Raw genomic sequence first — 13,623 nt, forward strand, 5'->3', positions numbered from 1 at the left:
AATGGTTGTTTAAAGACACGTAACCCACAGAGTAGCACCACAAACCTAAATACCTGCTAGCATGATATACTTACGAGGTATGACACTGGTGTGGAGGTTTAACAACAGAGTCTATGGAAAAACTACCCATTACCTATTTTTTTTTTTTTTTTTTTTTTAGTTTTTAGGTTTTATTATTATATATTTTATTATTATGAAATTTTTTCCAGAAATTTTCTTAGGGTGTCTAGAACCATCCTGAGACAAAATAAATAAACTTAGGTTACCATGACTAACTGAAACTGAATTTCAATTTAAAAAAAAACTGAAAGGGTTCTTGAGATAAGGAGAAAGGAATGCCCAGGAATGCCCTTCTAATGGGAGACTTTGCAGCAGGAATTGCCATATGGCACAAGGGTGGTCCTTCAGATCCATTACCTATTAAAGAGTATATTTAATAGGAATATCTTACCAATACTGAACTAATACTAGGGATGAATAATTAGTAGCTAAAAGCTCTGGGATGTATTATGTTATGATAATTGTTTAAAGTTGAGAGTGATGATGATTGTACAACTAAGTGAAGATAATGTAAGAAACTGACCGTTTATCTTGGGATAGAATATATATTAAGTAAAGTTAGGAACCCACTACTTAATAAATGAAGCCCTCAACCTGAGGCTTGCTCTTGTGAAATCTATGGTTAGAAATGGGAGGCTGAGATCTCCTATAATTATGCCTAAGAGGCACCTCCAGGGAACCTCTTTTGTTGCTCAGATGTGGCCTCTCTCTCTAAGCCCAACTCAGCAAATAAATTCATTAACCTCCCCCCCCAACGAGGGACATGACTCCCAGGGGGAATGAATCTCCCTGGTGACATGAGACATGACTCACAGGCATGAGCAAGGGATTGAAAGTACCTAGTTGACCAAAAGGGGGGGATAAGAAAGGTAACAAGCCGAGGTCACAGTGGCTGAGAGACCCAAATAGAGTCAAGAGGCTATCCTGGAGTTTTCTCTTATGCAAGCTGCAGCTAGGCATCCCAAATGGCCACAGTATGCCATGCCCTTACCAAAAGTAGTTCCCCAATACCTAGGTCCCTACCTGAGATTCTATAAAAGACTCACTCGCTAAGTTTTATCTCTCAGAAACTTAAATCCACCAGAGTGTTCCTATACCAGACAAGTCCAGAGGTAACAGTCTCTTTAAGATCGACAATCAGATGCAGCACCCTTCCCCATAATGTCAACACCCCCTTTCAGTCTGAACAAGTTTGGGTGCTCACTGCCTAGATACCCCTAAAGATGGAGAAAGAGATTAAGTGAGAAGAAGGGGTAGCAAGAAACAAGATAACATTAACAAAGGTCTATGAATAGTGAAACTTTATGTAAATATGTGTGTGTGTATATATATATATATATGTATGTATATATATTTAGATTCCCTGGGTGTTGGAGTAGCTGGAAAGAGGTAAATAACATGGTGGGACTGTAACCTATAACATCCTTTGAAATGTGCTCTACAGCTACTCGTTGAATTGTGCTTTGAAAGTCTTCACTTTTCCGTATATACCTCATATTGCATAATGGGGAAAGAACTGAGACTGTGAAACTGTAATCCATAACAATTTTTGAAATTACCTATAAAACTGCATGTCGAGCTATACATTGAATGTTAATACCTTTTTTGTATGTATGATATATTTTGAAATTTGCTCTCTAAATACTTGTTGAATCATACTTTGAAAATTATCAGTATTATGTATATATATTAAAGTTCATAATAATAAAAAAACAAAAAACACAAAACCTCATCAGGGCTGCAGTCCCTTCTAGGGAACAGGTGGCCACCTGATGCTTCTCCAATAACAGTACATGGGGAATCGCAGCTCCTGGCACAGCAGAAGCTAGATGCATCTCTGCGTTGGCCGAGCCCAGACCTGCCACTCCCTCACCTCACTGCCACCATGAGGCCTGGAGAAGTTCTACAGCTCAGGTAAGGGCCGGGAGCTGTCGGCCCTGCAACCCTTCCAGGTGGGGGACATGCTCGTCTCCTGCCCAGCCTATGCCTACCTTCTCATGGTCAAGGAGCAGGGAAACCACTGCAAACACTGCTTTGCCAGGAAAGAAGGAGTGTACAAATGTGGAAGGTGCAAGCAGGCATTTTACTCTAATGTGGACTGTCAGAAAGAAGATTAGCCCATGCACAAATTGGAATGTTCTCCCATGGCTGTTTTTGGGGAAAACAGGAATCACTCGAAGACTGTAAGGCTAACAGCAAGGATTCTGGCCAAACAGAAAATCCACCCAGAGAGAACACCTTCAGGGAAACTGTTAACTGTAAGGGAGTTTGAATCACATCTGATAAGTTAGAGGAAGGATTTGATCCAGAGTGACACTGCTGCTCTCTGTCACTTTTACTCAAAGCACCTAGAATTCCCTGATAATGATGGCCTGGTAGTACTCTGCAAAGGTTAACTGTAATGACTTCACAATTGAAGATGATAAACTTTCTCATTTGGGTTCAGCAATATTTCCATGCATTGCATTGATGAATCACAGTTGTTGTCCCAATGTGATTGTGACCTAGAAGGGGACCCTGTCAGAAATAAGAACGGTACAGGAAATCAGCCTAGGAGATGAGGTTTTTACGAGCTATTTTGACCTTCTGTATCCAACAGATGACAGGAATGACTGGTTAAGAGATTCTTATTTCTTCACCTGTGAGTGCCAGAAGTACACCACCAAAGACAAGGATAAAGCCAAGGTGGAAATCTGGAAGCTCAACAATCCCTCAAAGGCAGAAGCCAACTATGACATGGTCAAATATACCTAAAATATCATTGAGGAGTTCTGGAGGGCCAAGCACTACAAATCCCCTAGTGAGCTGCTGGAGATCTGCGAGCTCATCCAGTAGAAGATGAGCTCTATGTTTGAGGACGGTAATGTGTTCATGTTACACATAATGTACCAAGCCATAGGTGTCAGCCTGTACATGAAGGACTGGGAAAAAGCCCTGCAATATGGACAGAAAATCATTAAGCCCTACATTAATAAGCATTACCTTTGTACTCCCTTAATGTGGACTCCATGTGGTTGAAGCTAAGAAGGTTGTACATGGGCCTGGAAAACAAAGCTGCAGGAGAGAAAGCCCCAAAGAAGGACCTTGCAATCATGGAAGCTGTTCATGGCAAAGATCATCCCTACATTTCTGAAATCAGGCAGGAAATTGAAAGCCACTGCAACTATGCAACATTTTAGTTTTATTTAAATTCAAGTGGAGACACGTTAAATAATTTGAATATTTCACATCTTACACATCACTTTAGCATTTCTGTAAAAAAATCGGAATAAAAGTACTACATGATTGAAAACCTCACACATTGCTTACTTGGAGATTTGTCTTAATCTTTAACCTTATTATCAAATTAAATTTTGAATGCCTTTTTTCCTAAGAGATAATGGCATGATTTCATATAATATATAATTTCCTCTAGACAGAGCAAGTTTTTAAAAAATGTTATTGTTTTTTCCTTCATGACTGTTGTTTGGATAGCTCGAGTTTAAAAAATGCAACAATTTTTCCCTTCATGCCTGTTGTAATGTTCTGAACAAATCTGAATGGTAAAAGAGAATAAAAAAAAGTTAACAGTATTTCGGAAAAAAAACCTTATCAGATATATGGTTAGCAATTATTTGCTCCCATTCTGTAGGTTGTCTTTTCACTTTCTTATAGTGTACTTTGATGTACAAAAGTTTTTCATTTTGATGAAGTCTATTTTATCTACTTTTACTTTTGTTGCTTGTGCCTTTGGTGCCATATTTAAGAAATCATTACCAAATCCAAGTATATCAAGGTTCTCCCCTCCATGTTTTCCTCTAAGAGTTTTATGTTTTTAGCTCTTATATTTAAGTCCTTAATCCTTTAGAGTTAATTTTAATATATGATGTGAGGTAGGGGTCTATCGTCAATCTTTTGCAAGTGGGTATCCAATTTTTCCAGCACCATTTGTTGAAGAGACAATTATTTCCTAAAATAAAGTATTTGGCACTCTTGCCAAAAATCTGTTGGCTATAGAAGATGGCAGTGAGACACTTCACACTCCAAATCCCTACAGAAGCTTTGAACAACCAGCGAGTACTAGCAGAAACATTTTTCTCAAAGCTCCAGAAAACAGCTAAAGGATTGCAGTAATGGAAGAAATGCTGAATCAAGAACAACATCATTTAAAAGTGATAGGATCTCATGGCATCTTGCCTGTCCCCTCCCCTGTCCCCTCTCTGGCTTGGTGCTAAGCTGGCCTGAGCTCCCGGTGCAGACTCCATGCACACAGTTGGAGGATGTGTCTCTGGCCCAATGTGTCTAGAGACTCACTGTCCTATAACTTACCCTGTGTGTAGAAGGCAGCTCAAAGAGCTCTCCTACAGAACACTGCAGGAGAGCAGTCAAGTCCTGTTGCCTAGGGCAAGGGATTGCTGGCTATAGGATATACAGTACAATGCCTGGGACTGCGTGGAAACTTTCCAAGGGAAGAGGGGACATTGGTATCGGTGTAAATGGGGAAATTCCTAGGGCCACACATGCATGCCCAAGACAAGAGGCATGTGCAGAAAGGATCAGGAAGGCCCCTACGCTTTGGCCTGGAGCTATTCTCCAAACTTCTGTATAGATAAGCCCTGAAGGAGATCACACATGTCAATCTGCAAAGACTGGGAAAGGTGTTTTCTTTTTCCCTTCATATTCTTTTTATTTTTTGTCAGCTCCAGCATTCAAGGAAAGCTCTGCCATAACACTACCTGGATATAATCTTAAGGAACAGACATCTCAGACTCTAAATTCCAGCCATAACACACTAAAATATCAAAATGTCCAAGTTGCATGAGAAGATTGCAAACCATATAGAGAAACAGGATGTAATGGCCCAAACAAAGGAGAAGTTAATTAAATAAAGCTTTAGAAAGCACCAATAAAGAGGATCAGAACTGGGGCATTCCAGACGAAGACTTTTAAAAAATGGTCCTCAATATGCTCAAAGAGCTAAAGGAAAACAACATGGACAAAGAACTAAAGGAAATCAGGCAAATGATAGATGAACACAAAGAGAGTATCAATAGAGAGATGGAAATTATGACAAGGAACCAAACAGAGCTGAAGACCACAGTAACAGAAATTGAAAATTCCCTACAGTGGGGTCCAACAGCAGATTGGAACTAGCAGAAGAAACAATCAGTGAACCTGAAGATAAGACAATTGAAATCATCTAGTTTGAGGAACAGGAAGAAGAAAGAATAAAGAAAAGTGAACAGAGCCTGAGGAAACTATGGGACAGAATCAAGCATAAAATGTATGCACTGTGGGAGTCCCAGAAGGAGAAGAAAGGGGCAGAGAGAATATTCAGGGACGTAACAGCTGAAAACTTCCAAAATTTAACAAAAGACACAAATATGCACATCCAAGATGCTCAATGAACTCCAAACTTGATAAACCCAAGTATACTCATGCAGCGCCATGCTATGATCAAACTGTTGAATGCCAAAGATGAAGAGAAAATTTTGTAATCTTCAAAGAGAGAAGCAACATGTCACATACAAGGAAGCTCGTAAGATTAAGCATCAATTTCTCATCAGAGAATATTATTCATTTGTAAAAGGAATGAAGTTCTGATATATGCGACAACATGGATGAACTCTGAAGACAGCATATTGAGTGAAATAAGCCAGAAACCAAAGGACAAATATTGCATGATCTCACTGATATGAAATAATTGGAATAAGAAAATTATTAATAGTCAGAAACCAGAATACAGGTTACAGGAGCTAGGGTGGGGTAGGGAATAGGGAGTTAATGCTTAATTGGTAGTGTTTCTGGGTTTGAGTGATGGAAAAGTTTTGGTAATGGATGGTGGTGATAGCACACCATCCATTACCAAAACTTAATTTAATTAATCAATTACTTAATGTAATTAATGCCACTGAATTATATATTGGTTAAAAGGGAAAATTTTTGGTTGTATATATGTTGGAATAAAAATTTAAATGTGTGGAAAGGGATAGAGGTGATGGTAGCACATTACTGTGGGTATAATTAACAGTGCTGAATGGTATGTGTATGTGGTTGATGGGAAATTTAGGGTCATATATGTCACCAAAAGGAAAGTCAGAGGTTAAAACATGTGACTGTATAACTCATTAAATCTTGTGGTGGATGATGATTATGATTAGCAGTATAAATATAAAAAATTTCTTCCATGAACTAGAACAAATGTATGAAACTTTTACAAGGAGTTAATAATAGTGGTATAGGGGAAAAAACTGACCTACTGCAAACTATTAGTTAATAGTAATATCTTAATATTCTTTCATCAACAGTAACAAATGTACCACACCAATGTTAGGAATCAATGATGCGGGGGGATAAGGGGTATGGGATGTTTTCGGTTTTCTCTCTCTCTCTCTCTTTTTTTTGAGTAATGAAAATGTTCTAAAATTGATTGTGGTGAAGAAGGCACAACTATGTGATGATACGGTGAGCCACTGATTGTATACTTTGGATGGATTGTACTGTATATGAATATATCTCAATAAAATTGCATTAAAAAAAACCCCACAGGATGTTACAACACAAATAGTGGATCCTAATATAAACTATGGACTAGAGTTAACAGCATAAATATAATAATATTGCTTTATCAGTTGTAACAAAGACTACCACACTAATGCAAAATGGTAATAATAGGCAAAACTGTGCGTGAGGGCAGTATACAGGAACTCTATTTTCTGCATGGTTTTTCTGTAAACTACAACTTCTCTAATAAAAAAAATCAGTTAAATTTCACCTAAACTCCATCCTTCCCCCCAAATCCTATAACTCTATCTTTTCCTTTGTTAAGATGACCCACAGTTCCTCTGATGTGTATGTAGTCTTCCTTGTAGCAATGAGCCAATAAGCCTGACTTGATCAGACTACAACTTTGTCCCTGGTGGTTTTTAGCTTATTGGGCCAAGACAGATAGCACAGTAATGATTTCCAAAGGATATTATGACCTGCATTAACACGATAGCACCCTGAATGAAATGCTGTAGAGCAAATACTAGATAATGAGAAAATAGACAAATATAAATGTAGCACCAAGAATTATTATAAAGAGGATACTGAACAGAAGAACAATGTGTGTTTCAGCTACAAACTGGGCTTGGCTGCTTCCATGTATATAATTCTGGGGATAAAAGACAAAAGGGAATCTTTAAATATACATTAACTTTTGGTAGCCTAACTCTAAAATGGGCTATTTTAAAAATCCAATAAAAATATTAATTGACCTGGTGTATGTAAGCATGTAACATATTTGGGTCTGTGCCATTCATCAGTAAATAAATTTAGTTACAGTAAAAGCTATTTCTGTATTATTTATTATTTATTTATATTTTCATTGTATTTATACTGTGTTCTCAAGAAGAGAATATCTGAGAAAAATAGTGTACAAAAGCATCAGGTACAATAATGTGCACTCCATGAAAACAGGAACCACATTTTTCTTATTTATCACTATATCTCTAATAATACCTAAATAGTGCCTAGATAGAAACAGCAGATGCTCAAGTACTTGACCAATTATTCTATTCAGATGAAGCCTTTCATTCTCAGCCAGCTTAGTCAAAAGGATTCACCAAATGGGATAAGGAACTTCCCATTTTTAAGAGCACTGCATGGCCTTCTCAGCAATTGAAACTTGCTAACAGAGCAGAAGTTGAAAAGTTAAAAGTGAATGTAGTTGCCTTTGTATGCTGGTACTGATTTCACATTTAAGGTTAACTTTGGCATACAATGGAAAGAAATCCTGGCCTTCCCTTACCACATGTCCTGTATGGGGATTCTTATGAGCATATGGTGGTCCTCTTATGTGGTTCCACATTTGACCAGATGTCATAGCAAGCACAAAACACTAGGAAACAAACAAAAAAATAAGTAAATACTCATATAACATAGTGACCAGTCCCCACCTTAATTAGACTAGCAGGATATGAAAAAAAAAATACTGTTCAGGTAATACATGAAAAAGAAATTTTTTTTCAGATAAATGATTATTTTCTTAAGGCTTATATTTTGTCACAAAGATAACAGGAATTACAATTCAATAATATTTACATCAAAATGCAAACACTATTTTAAAATTATAAATAAGGTGACACAAGTTTCAAAACTGAATATTGAAAAGGCCTGTTGTCTATTATTTAGGATGAATAAAAAACTGGGCACAATCAGTTCCTCAAAGCTCTGGTCATCCTAATGGGATGATGGAGGTAATAAACTGATTTTAAGGCAGAAAGTAAAAATATATCAAACCCTTTCTCTCATGTAAGAAATAAACAAAATGCTACTTCTCATATAAATGAAAGCTTCCCTGAAAATGCAGTATTAGGAGTTTTATTTAAATAATTTTTCTTCTAAACTTCACTCACCAATGCTGCAAATGCCCATCCAGTTTTGTTAAAGAGAAAATCCATATTGCTTCTTCGAAGATACACAAGCCCACCAATAACAGCCAAAAGCAATCCCAACATAAGGGGACCAGCATAATTTGGGGGTCGTATTACCCTGATCTAAGTGGACAAGGAGAGAAAAACATTTTAAAATATAAAATGTATTCATTAACTATATAGGTCAAAATAACTTAAAAGTAATCAAAATTAGCATGGTTACTTCCAGGAAAAATGATACTTAGTCATTCATCCCAGTCAAAATAATCTATATCATATCCTTAAATTTGATGCAACAGGTATAATATTCTGTATACAACATAACATCTTTTAGATTAAAAAGGATTTGCCAAGTACAGCTAGATAGCCCATGCACTTTAAAAAGGTCAAAAGAGTGGTCTCCATGCTGAATTCAATAGGTTAATACAGGATGCTTTCTAATTTCATCCTGTCCTCAGTATGATTCTGTTAAATGCTACTTAGGAAGGGACAGCCAAACTATTGCTTATCATCTCAAGTAATATGGACACAAGACCAATAAGGACCTCTGATTAAGAGTCAAAGGAGATACTAAAGTAACTTTCTACAAACTAGGGAAACTTACATTGACATCAGTTCTGTCTGCTATCCACCGGGCAATCTGTTCAGCTGAAAAACCCCGCACCTGCAACTCATATGTGTCACCTCGTTTGGGTTTCCCCTTTGCAGGAAAATTGATAAAAGTTGGAGCTGAATTCATGTTTAGCTGAATAAAAAGGAGTTAATGATAATGCAAGTTATCAAGAAAATAATCCTAACCGCAAAGAATATCATGTGATTTAGGCATTTACAGATGAGGAAGTCCAGGTTTAGGAAGGTTAAGTGATTTACCTAAGGAATTAGTCAGTAATAGTGGAACCAAGATTCAAACCCAAGGCTGCTTGTGACCTTAACCATTATACTTTACTGACCAAATATAAATTCTTAGCTAAGAAATCTACATTTTATTCCATTAGAATGGAAATGTGTTCCCATAACTCAAGTATTTTAATCTGTTCAGAGATTATGCAAAAAAGATTAATCTATGAGAACCAATTCTTATGCTCCAAAGAGGGTTTATCCTCAATTTGGAGGGAACGTCAGAATACCACACAGCTCTAAAATTGTAGTAAAAACCAATATAAACTGGTAGCCATATGTAGAAATGATTAATTCTAAGAGAGTTTACAAATCTTTACTCACAAACACCACATTTCTCTATTCTTCATCATGACATGATTGTATGAGAAGACAACACTGGAATTGCTGAGGTAAAGAATCCATAGCCCACTCATCTGCATTATATGTTTCCTGACATGGTATAACTGTACTTGTGGAAAATAGAAAGTCTCACAATAGAAAGTCTCATTAAGTCCAGGGGAAAGATCCTGACCAACAGATGCAAGAGATCCCCTCAGCAGGTAAATCCTACAGTGGAGATTGATTTATATAAAACAATTATAACTTGAAGACATTAGCCAATAAAATAATCCAACCTCCTGCTTTGATTCTATACTCACATTAAAATCCTTCTAACTAATTTTTGTTAATACTTTACCATAAGGAGAGAGAGTGTACTGATTAGTGGATATGATATTTTGGTCTCTTTGGCAGTATACTATGATGAATTAATGAACAGATTAGCACTTTGGTTATCAATGCCCATAGATTTTTATGTTTGGTCAGTGTGCACAAGGTATCCAGAGCTGGATACATACTGTCTGCACAGTTAAAATTCAATTTCTGGGTCTGCAAAGTGTCCAGATCTGGACAGTGTTCATGCCACCAAACTGCTGCCCAAATCCTTTTCTTTTATATATATTTAACTATACCACCTTTGTTTTTTTTTGAAAATGTCTAAAAAAATCAAAATAAAAACTACGTAATAGATGAATACATTTCCCCTGTAAAAAGTTTTTTTAAACACACCCATTAGGACAGCTATTATGAAAAAAATGGAAAGTAACAGTTTTGGCAAGGATGTGGAAAAATAGGAACACAGACATTGTTGGGGGATTGTAAAATGTGCACTCGCTGTGGAAAACAGTAAAACAGTCTGGTGGTTCCTCAGAAAGTTGAAAATAGAAGTACCATATGACCATTTCTAGGTATATACCCAAAAGAATTGAAAACAGGGTCTTGAACAGATATTTGTATACCAGTGTTCACAACAGCATTGTTCAAAACAGTCAAAAGGCAGAAGAAATACAAGTGTCCATCAGCAGATGAATGGATAAACAAAATGTGGTATATTCCTACAAGGGAACATTATTCTGCCATAAAAAATGAAATTCTGATACATGCTACAACGTGGATGAACTTTGAAGACATCATGTTGAGTGAAATAAGCCAGACATACAATGGCTAATGTTGCATGATTTTTCTTATATGAAATACTTAGAATAAGCAAATTCAGAGATAGAAAACAGAATAGTAGTTTCCAGGGGCTGGGGGGAAGGGGGAATAAGGAGTTATTGCTTAATGGGTATGAGTTTATGTTTGGGATAATGAAAATGTTCTAGAAATACACAGTGGCAAAAGTTGTACATTATCAATGTATTTAATGCCACAGAATTGTATACGTAAAAATGGTTAAAATGATTTTTATGTTATATATATTTTACCATAATATAAAAGGGGGGGACACCCCACCCTGATCAAGATGGTGGAGTGAGATGCTTCAGGGCTTGGTCCCCCCACAAAAGCTTGAACAAACAGCAAGAACTGGAAGAAACTTCTTTCTCAGGGCTCCTGTTACTTAGGACTGCAGTAACAGCGTGATTACCAAATTAAGAAAAAGTCTTCTTAAAAGCAGTAGCACCTCACCCTTGCTGGCCCCCCTCCCACAGTCACCAGCTTGGAAAGGAGCCAGCCAGTCATCCCAGTGGGGATTCCTGGTCCTGGTACCAGAGGGTGCAAGCTGGCCCTTGTGCACATACTGGGAGCTTGTATGTTTGGCACAATCTGTCTGGTGTGGCCTGAGGGACTTACCATCCCAGAACTTGCTCTGAATGTAGAAGGTGGCTTGCTGAGCTCCCCTACAGAACACTGTGGGAGATCAGTCAAGTCATGGCTGCCTGGGGCAAGAGACTGCTAGCTGTTAGGACATATAGTGCAGTGACCTGGACCATGAGGAAATGGTTTCCTAGGGAAGAGCTGACATTCCTTAACTGTATAATGGAATTCCTAGGGTCACATGCTCATGCCCAAGATAAGCAGCATGTGCAGAAAGGATCAGAGTGGCCTCTATGCTTTAGCCCGGAGCTATTCTCATACAACCCACTGTATGGATAAGCAGCATGTGCAGAAAGGATCAGAGTGGCCTCTATGCTTTAGCCCGGAGCTATTCTCATACAACCCATTGTATGGATAAGCCCTGAAGAAGAGCACCTGCACAGGTCAATCTGCAAAGACTGGGAAAGGTGATTTCTTTGGTTTCCTATCCTTTTCTTTTGGCATTCAAGATAAACTCAGTCATAATACTAGCTGGATGCAAGCTTAAGGAACAGACACTGAAGAGTCTAAATTTCAGTGATAACACATTAAAATATTAAAATCTCCAGGTTCCAACGAAAGGTTACAAACCATACAAAGAAATAGGAAGTGATGGCCCAGGCAACAGAGAAGATTAAATAAAGCTTTAGAAACCACCAATGAGGAGGATCAGACCTGGGGCATTTTAGACAGACTTTTTTAAAAAATGGTCCTCAATATGCTCAAAGAGCTAAAGGAAAACAACATGGACAAAGAACTAAAGGAAATCAGGCAAATGATAGATGAACACAAAGAGAATGTCAATAGAGAGATGGAAATTATGACAAGGAACCAAACAGAGCTGAAGATCACTGTAACAGAAACTGAAAATTCCCTATAGTGGGGTCCAACAGCAGATTGGAACTAGCAGAAGAAACAATCAGTGAACCTGAAGATAAGACAATTGAAATCATCTAGTTTGAGGAACAGGAAGAGGAAAGAATGAAGAAAAGTGAACAGAGCCTGAGGAACCTGTGGGACAGAATCAAGCATACCAATATATGCACTGTGGAAGTCCCGGAAGGAGAAGAAAGAAAGAAAGGGGCAGAGAGACTATTCAAGGACATAATAGCTGAAAACCTCCCAAATTTAACAAAAGACACAAATATGTACATCCAAGATGCTCAACGAACTCCAAATAGGATAAACACAGATAGACCCATGTTGTGTCATATTATAATCAGAAATGGTCAAATTCCAACAATAAAGAGAGAATTCTGAAAGCCACAAGAGAAAGCAACATATCACATACAAGAGAGCCCCAATAAGATTACTTGCTGCATTCTCATTGGAAACCATGGAGGCAAGAAGTTAGAGGTAAGACATATTTAAAGTGCTGAAAGCAAAAAATTTCAACCCAAGAATTCTATACCTGGCAAAATGTCTTTCAAAAATGAGGGCAAGGAGAAACTAAGACGGCGGCTAGCTGAGACAGGGCGAAAAAAATGCCTCCGTGAAAAACACTAGCTAAAAACCAGAAAGTGACCTAGAATACCGGTTACAGCGGTGCACCAGCTGGACGAGGGCTCCTAGCTCCAGAGGGGCCGTATACTTGGTGAAACCAGGAGTCTGCATTCTGAAACGAGTGAGTAAGCTGGCTGGAAGACCCGCGACCGTGCGGCGGGCTGGGGAATCCAGGGTTCAGCGTATGGAGACCAGCTGGCTCTTTAAAAAAAAAAAAAAAAAAGGAGCGGCTGCAGCTGCGATTGTGGGAACCACGCAGTAAAACACAGCAAGAGGGGGCTGGGCCGGCCTCTCGGTGTCTGGCCGGGAAGATAGCCCACAGCAGATACCCTTGGGTTCGGGGGAACGGAGGGGAAAGCCGGAAGCAGAAAGAAACCCCGCAGCTCACAGCTGGCCCCCCGGAGGGCTGGATAAACTCCTGCCCGGGGCCGTGCCCACAGCCCAGAGCCCCGACAGTTGTCCCGGAGCGGGGAAGGAGGAACTGTTTGAGAAGGAGGGGGCTGAGACGCCCCGTTCGGCCATTTTTGCTTCGGGCTGGGAGTGCGCCACTGCACGGCCCGGGGCTTCCCTTGTGGGACAGCGCGCACTGGTGACGTAGCACAGCATTCCCTCTGCTGAGCTCCTGGAGGAGCGCAGCTGGGAGGGGGGATCC

General features: G+C 38.8%; 1 protein-coding gene and 1 pseudogene across 2 annotated transcripts in view; one reads left to right on the plus strand and one right to left on the minus strand.

Moving 5' to 3' along the window:
- MAGT1 (magnesium transporter 1) overlaps positions 1-13,623 on the minus strand; it is a 77,703-nt gene that overhangs the window by 31,749 nt on the left and 32,331 nt on the right. Inside the window, exons 4-7 of one of the 2 annotated variants that reach the window (XM_037821714.1) lie at positions 9,061-9,156; positions 8,439-8,579; positions 7,832-7,921; positions 7,132-7,195 (exon numbers count right to left, since the gene is read on the minus strand). In XM_037821714.1, the coding sequence (XP_037677642.1) occupies positions 7,132-7,195; positions 7,832-7,921; positions 8,439-8,579; positions 9,061-9,156 (391 nt within the window). Of the gene's footprint in view, positions 1-7,131; positions 7,196-7,831; positions 7,922-8,438; positions 8,580-9,060; positions 9,202-13,623 lie in introns of both variants that reach the window. The other variant, XM_037821713.1, reaches the window with a different exon arrangement.
- Positions 62-3,239, plus strand: LOC119523241 (annotated as a pseudogene).

Source organism: Choloepus didactylus, chromosome X (genome assembly GCF_015220235.1).
Source record: "Choloepus didactylus isolate mChoDid1 chromosome X, mChoDid1.pri, whole genome shotgun sequence".
NCBI classification, from domain to species: Eukaryota; Metazoa; Chordata; class Mammalia; order Pilosa; family Megalonychidae; genus Choloepus; species Choloepus didactylus.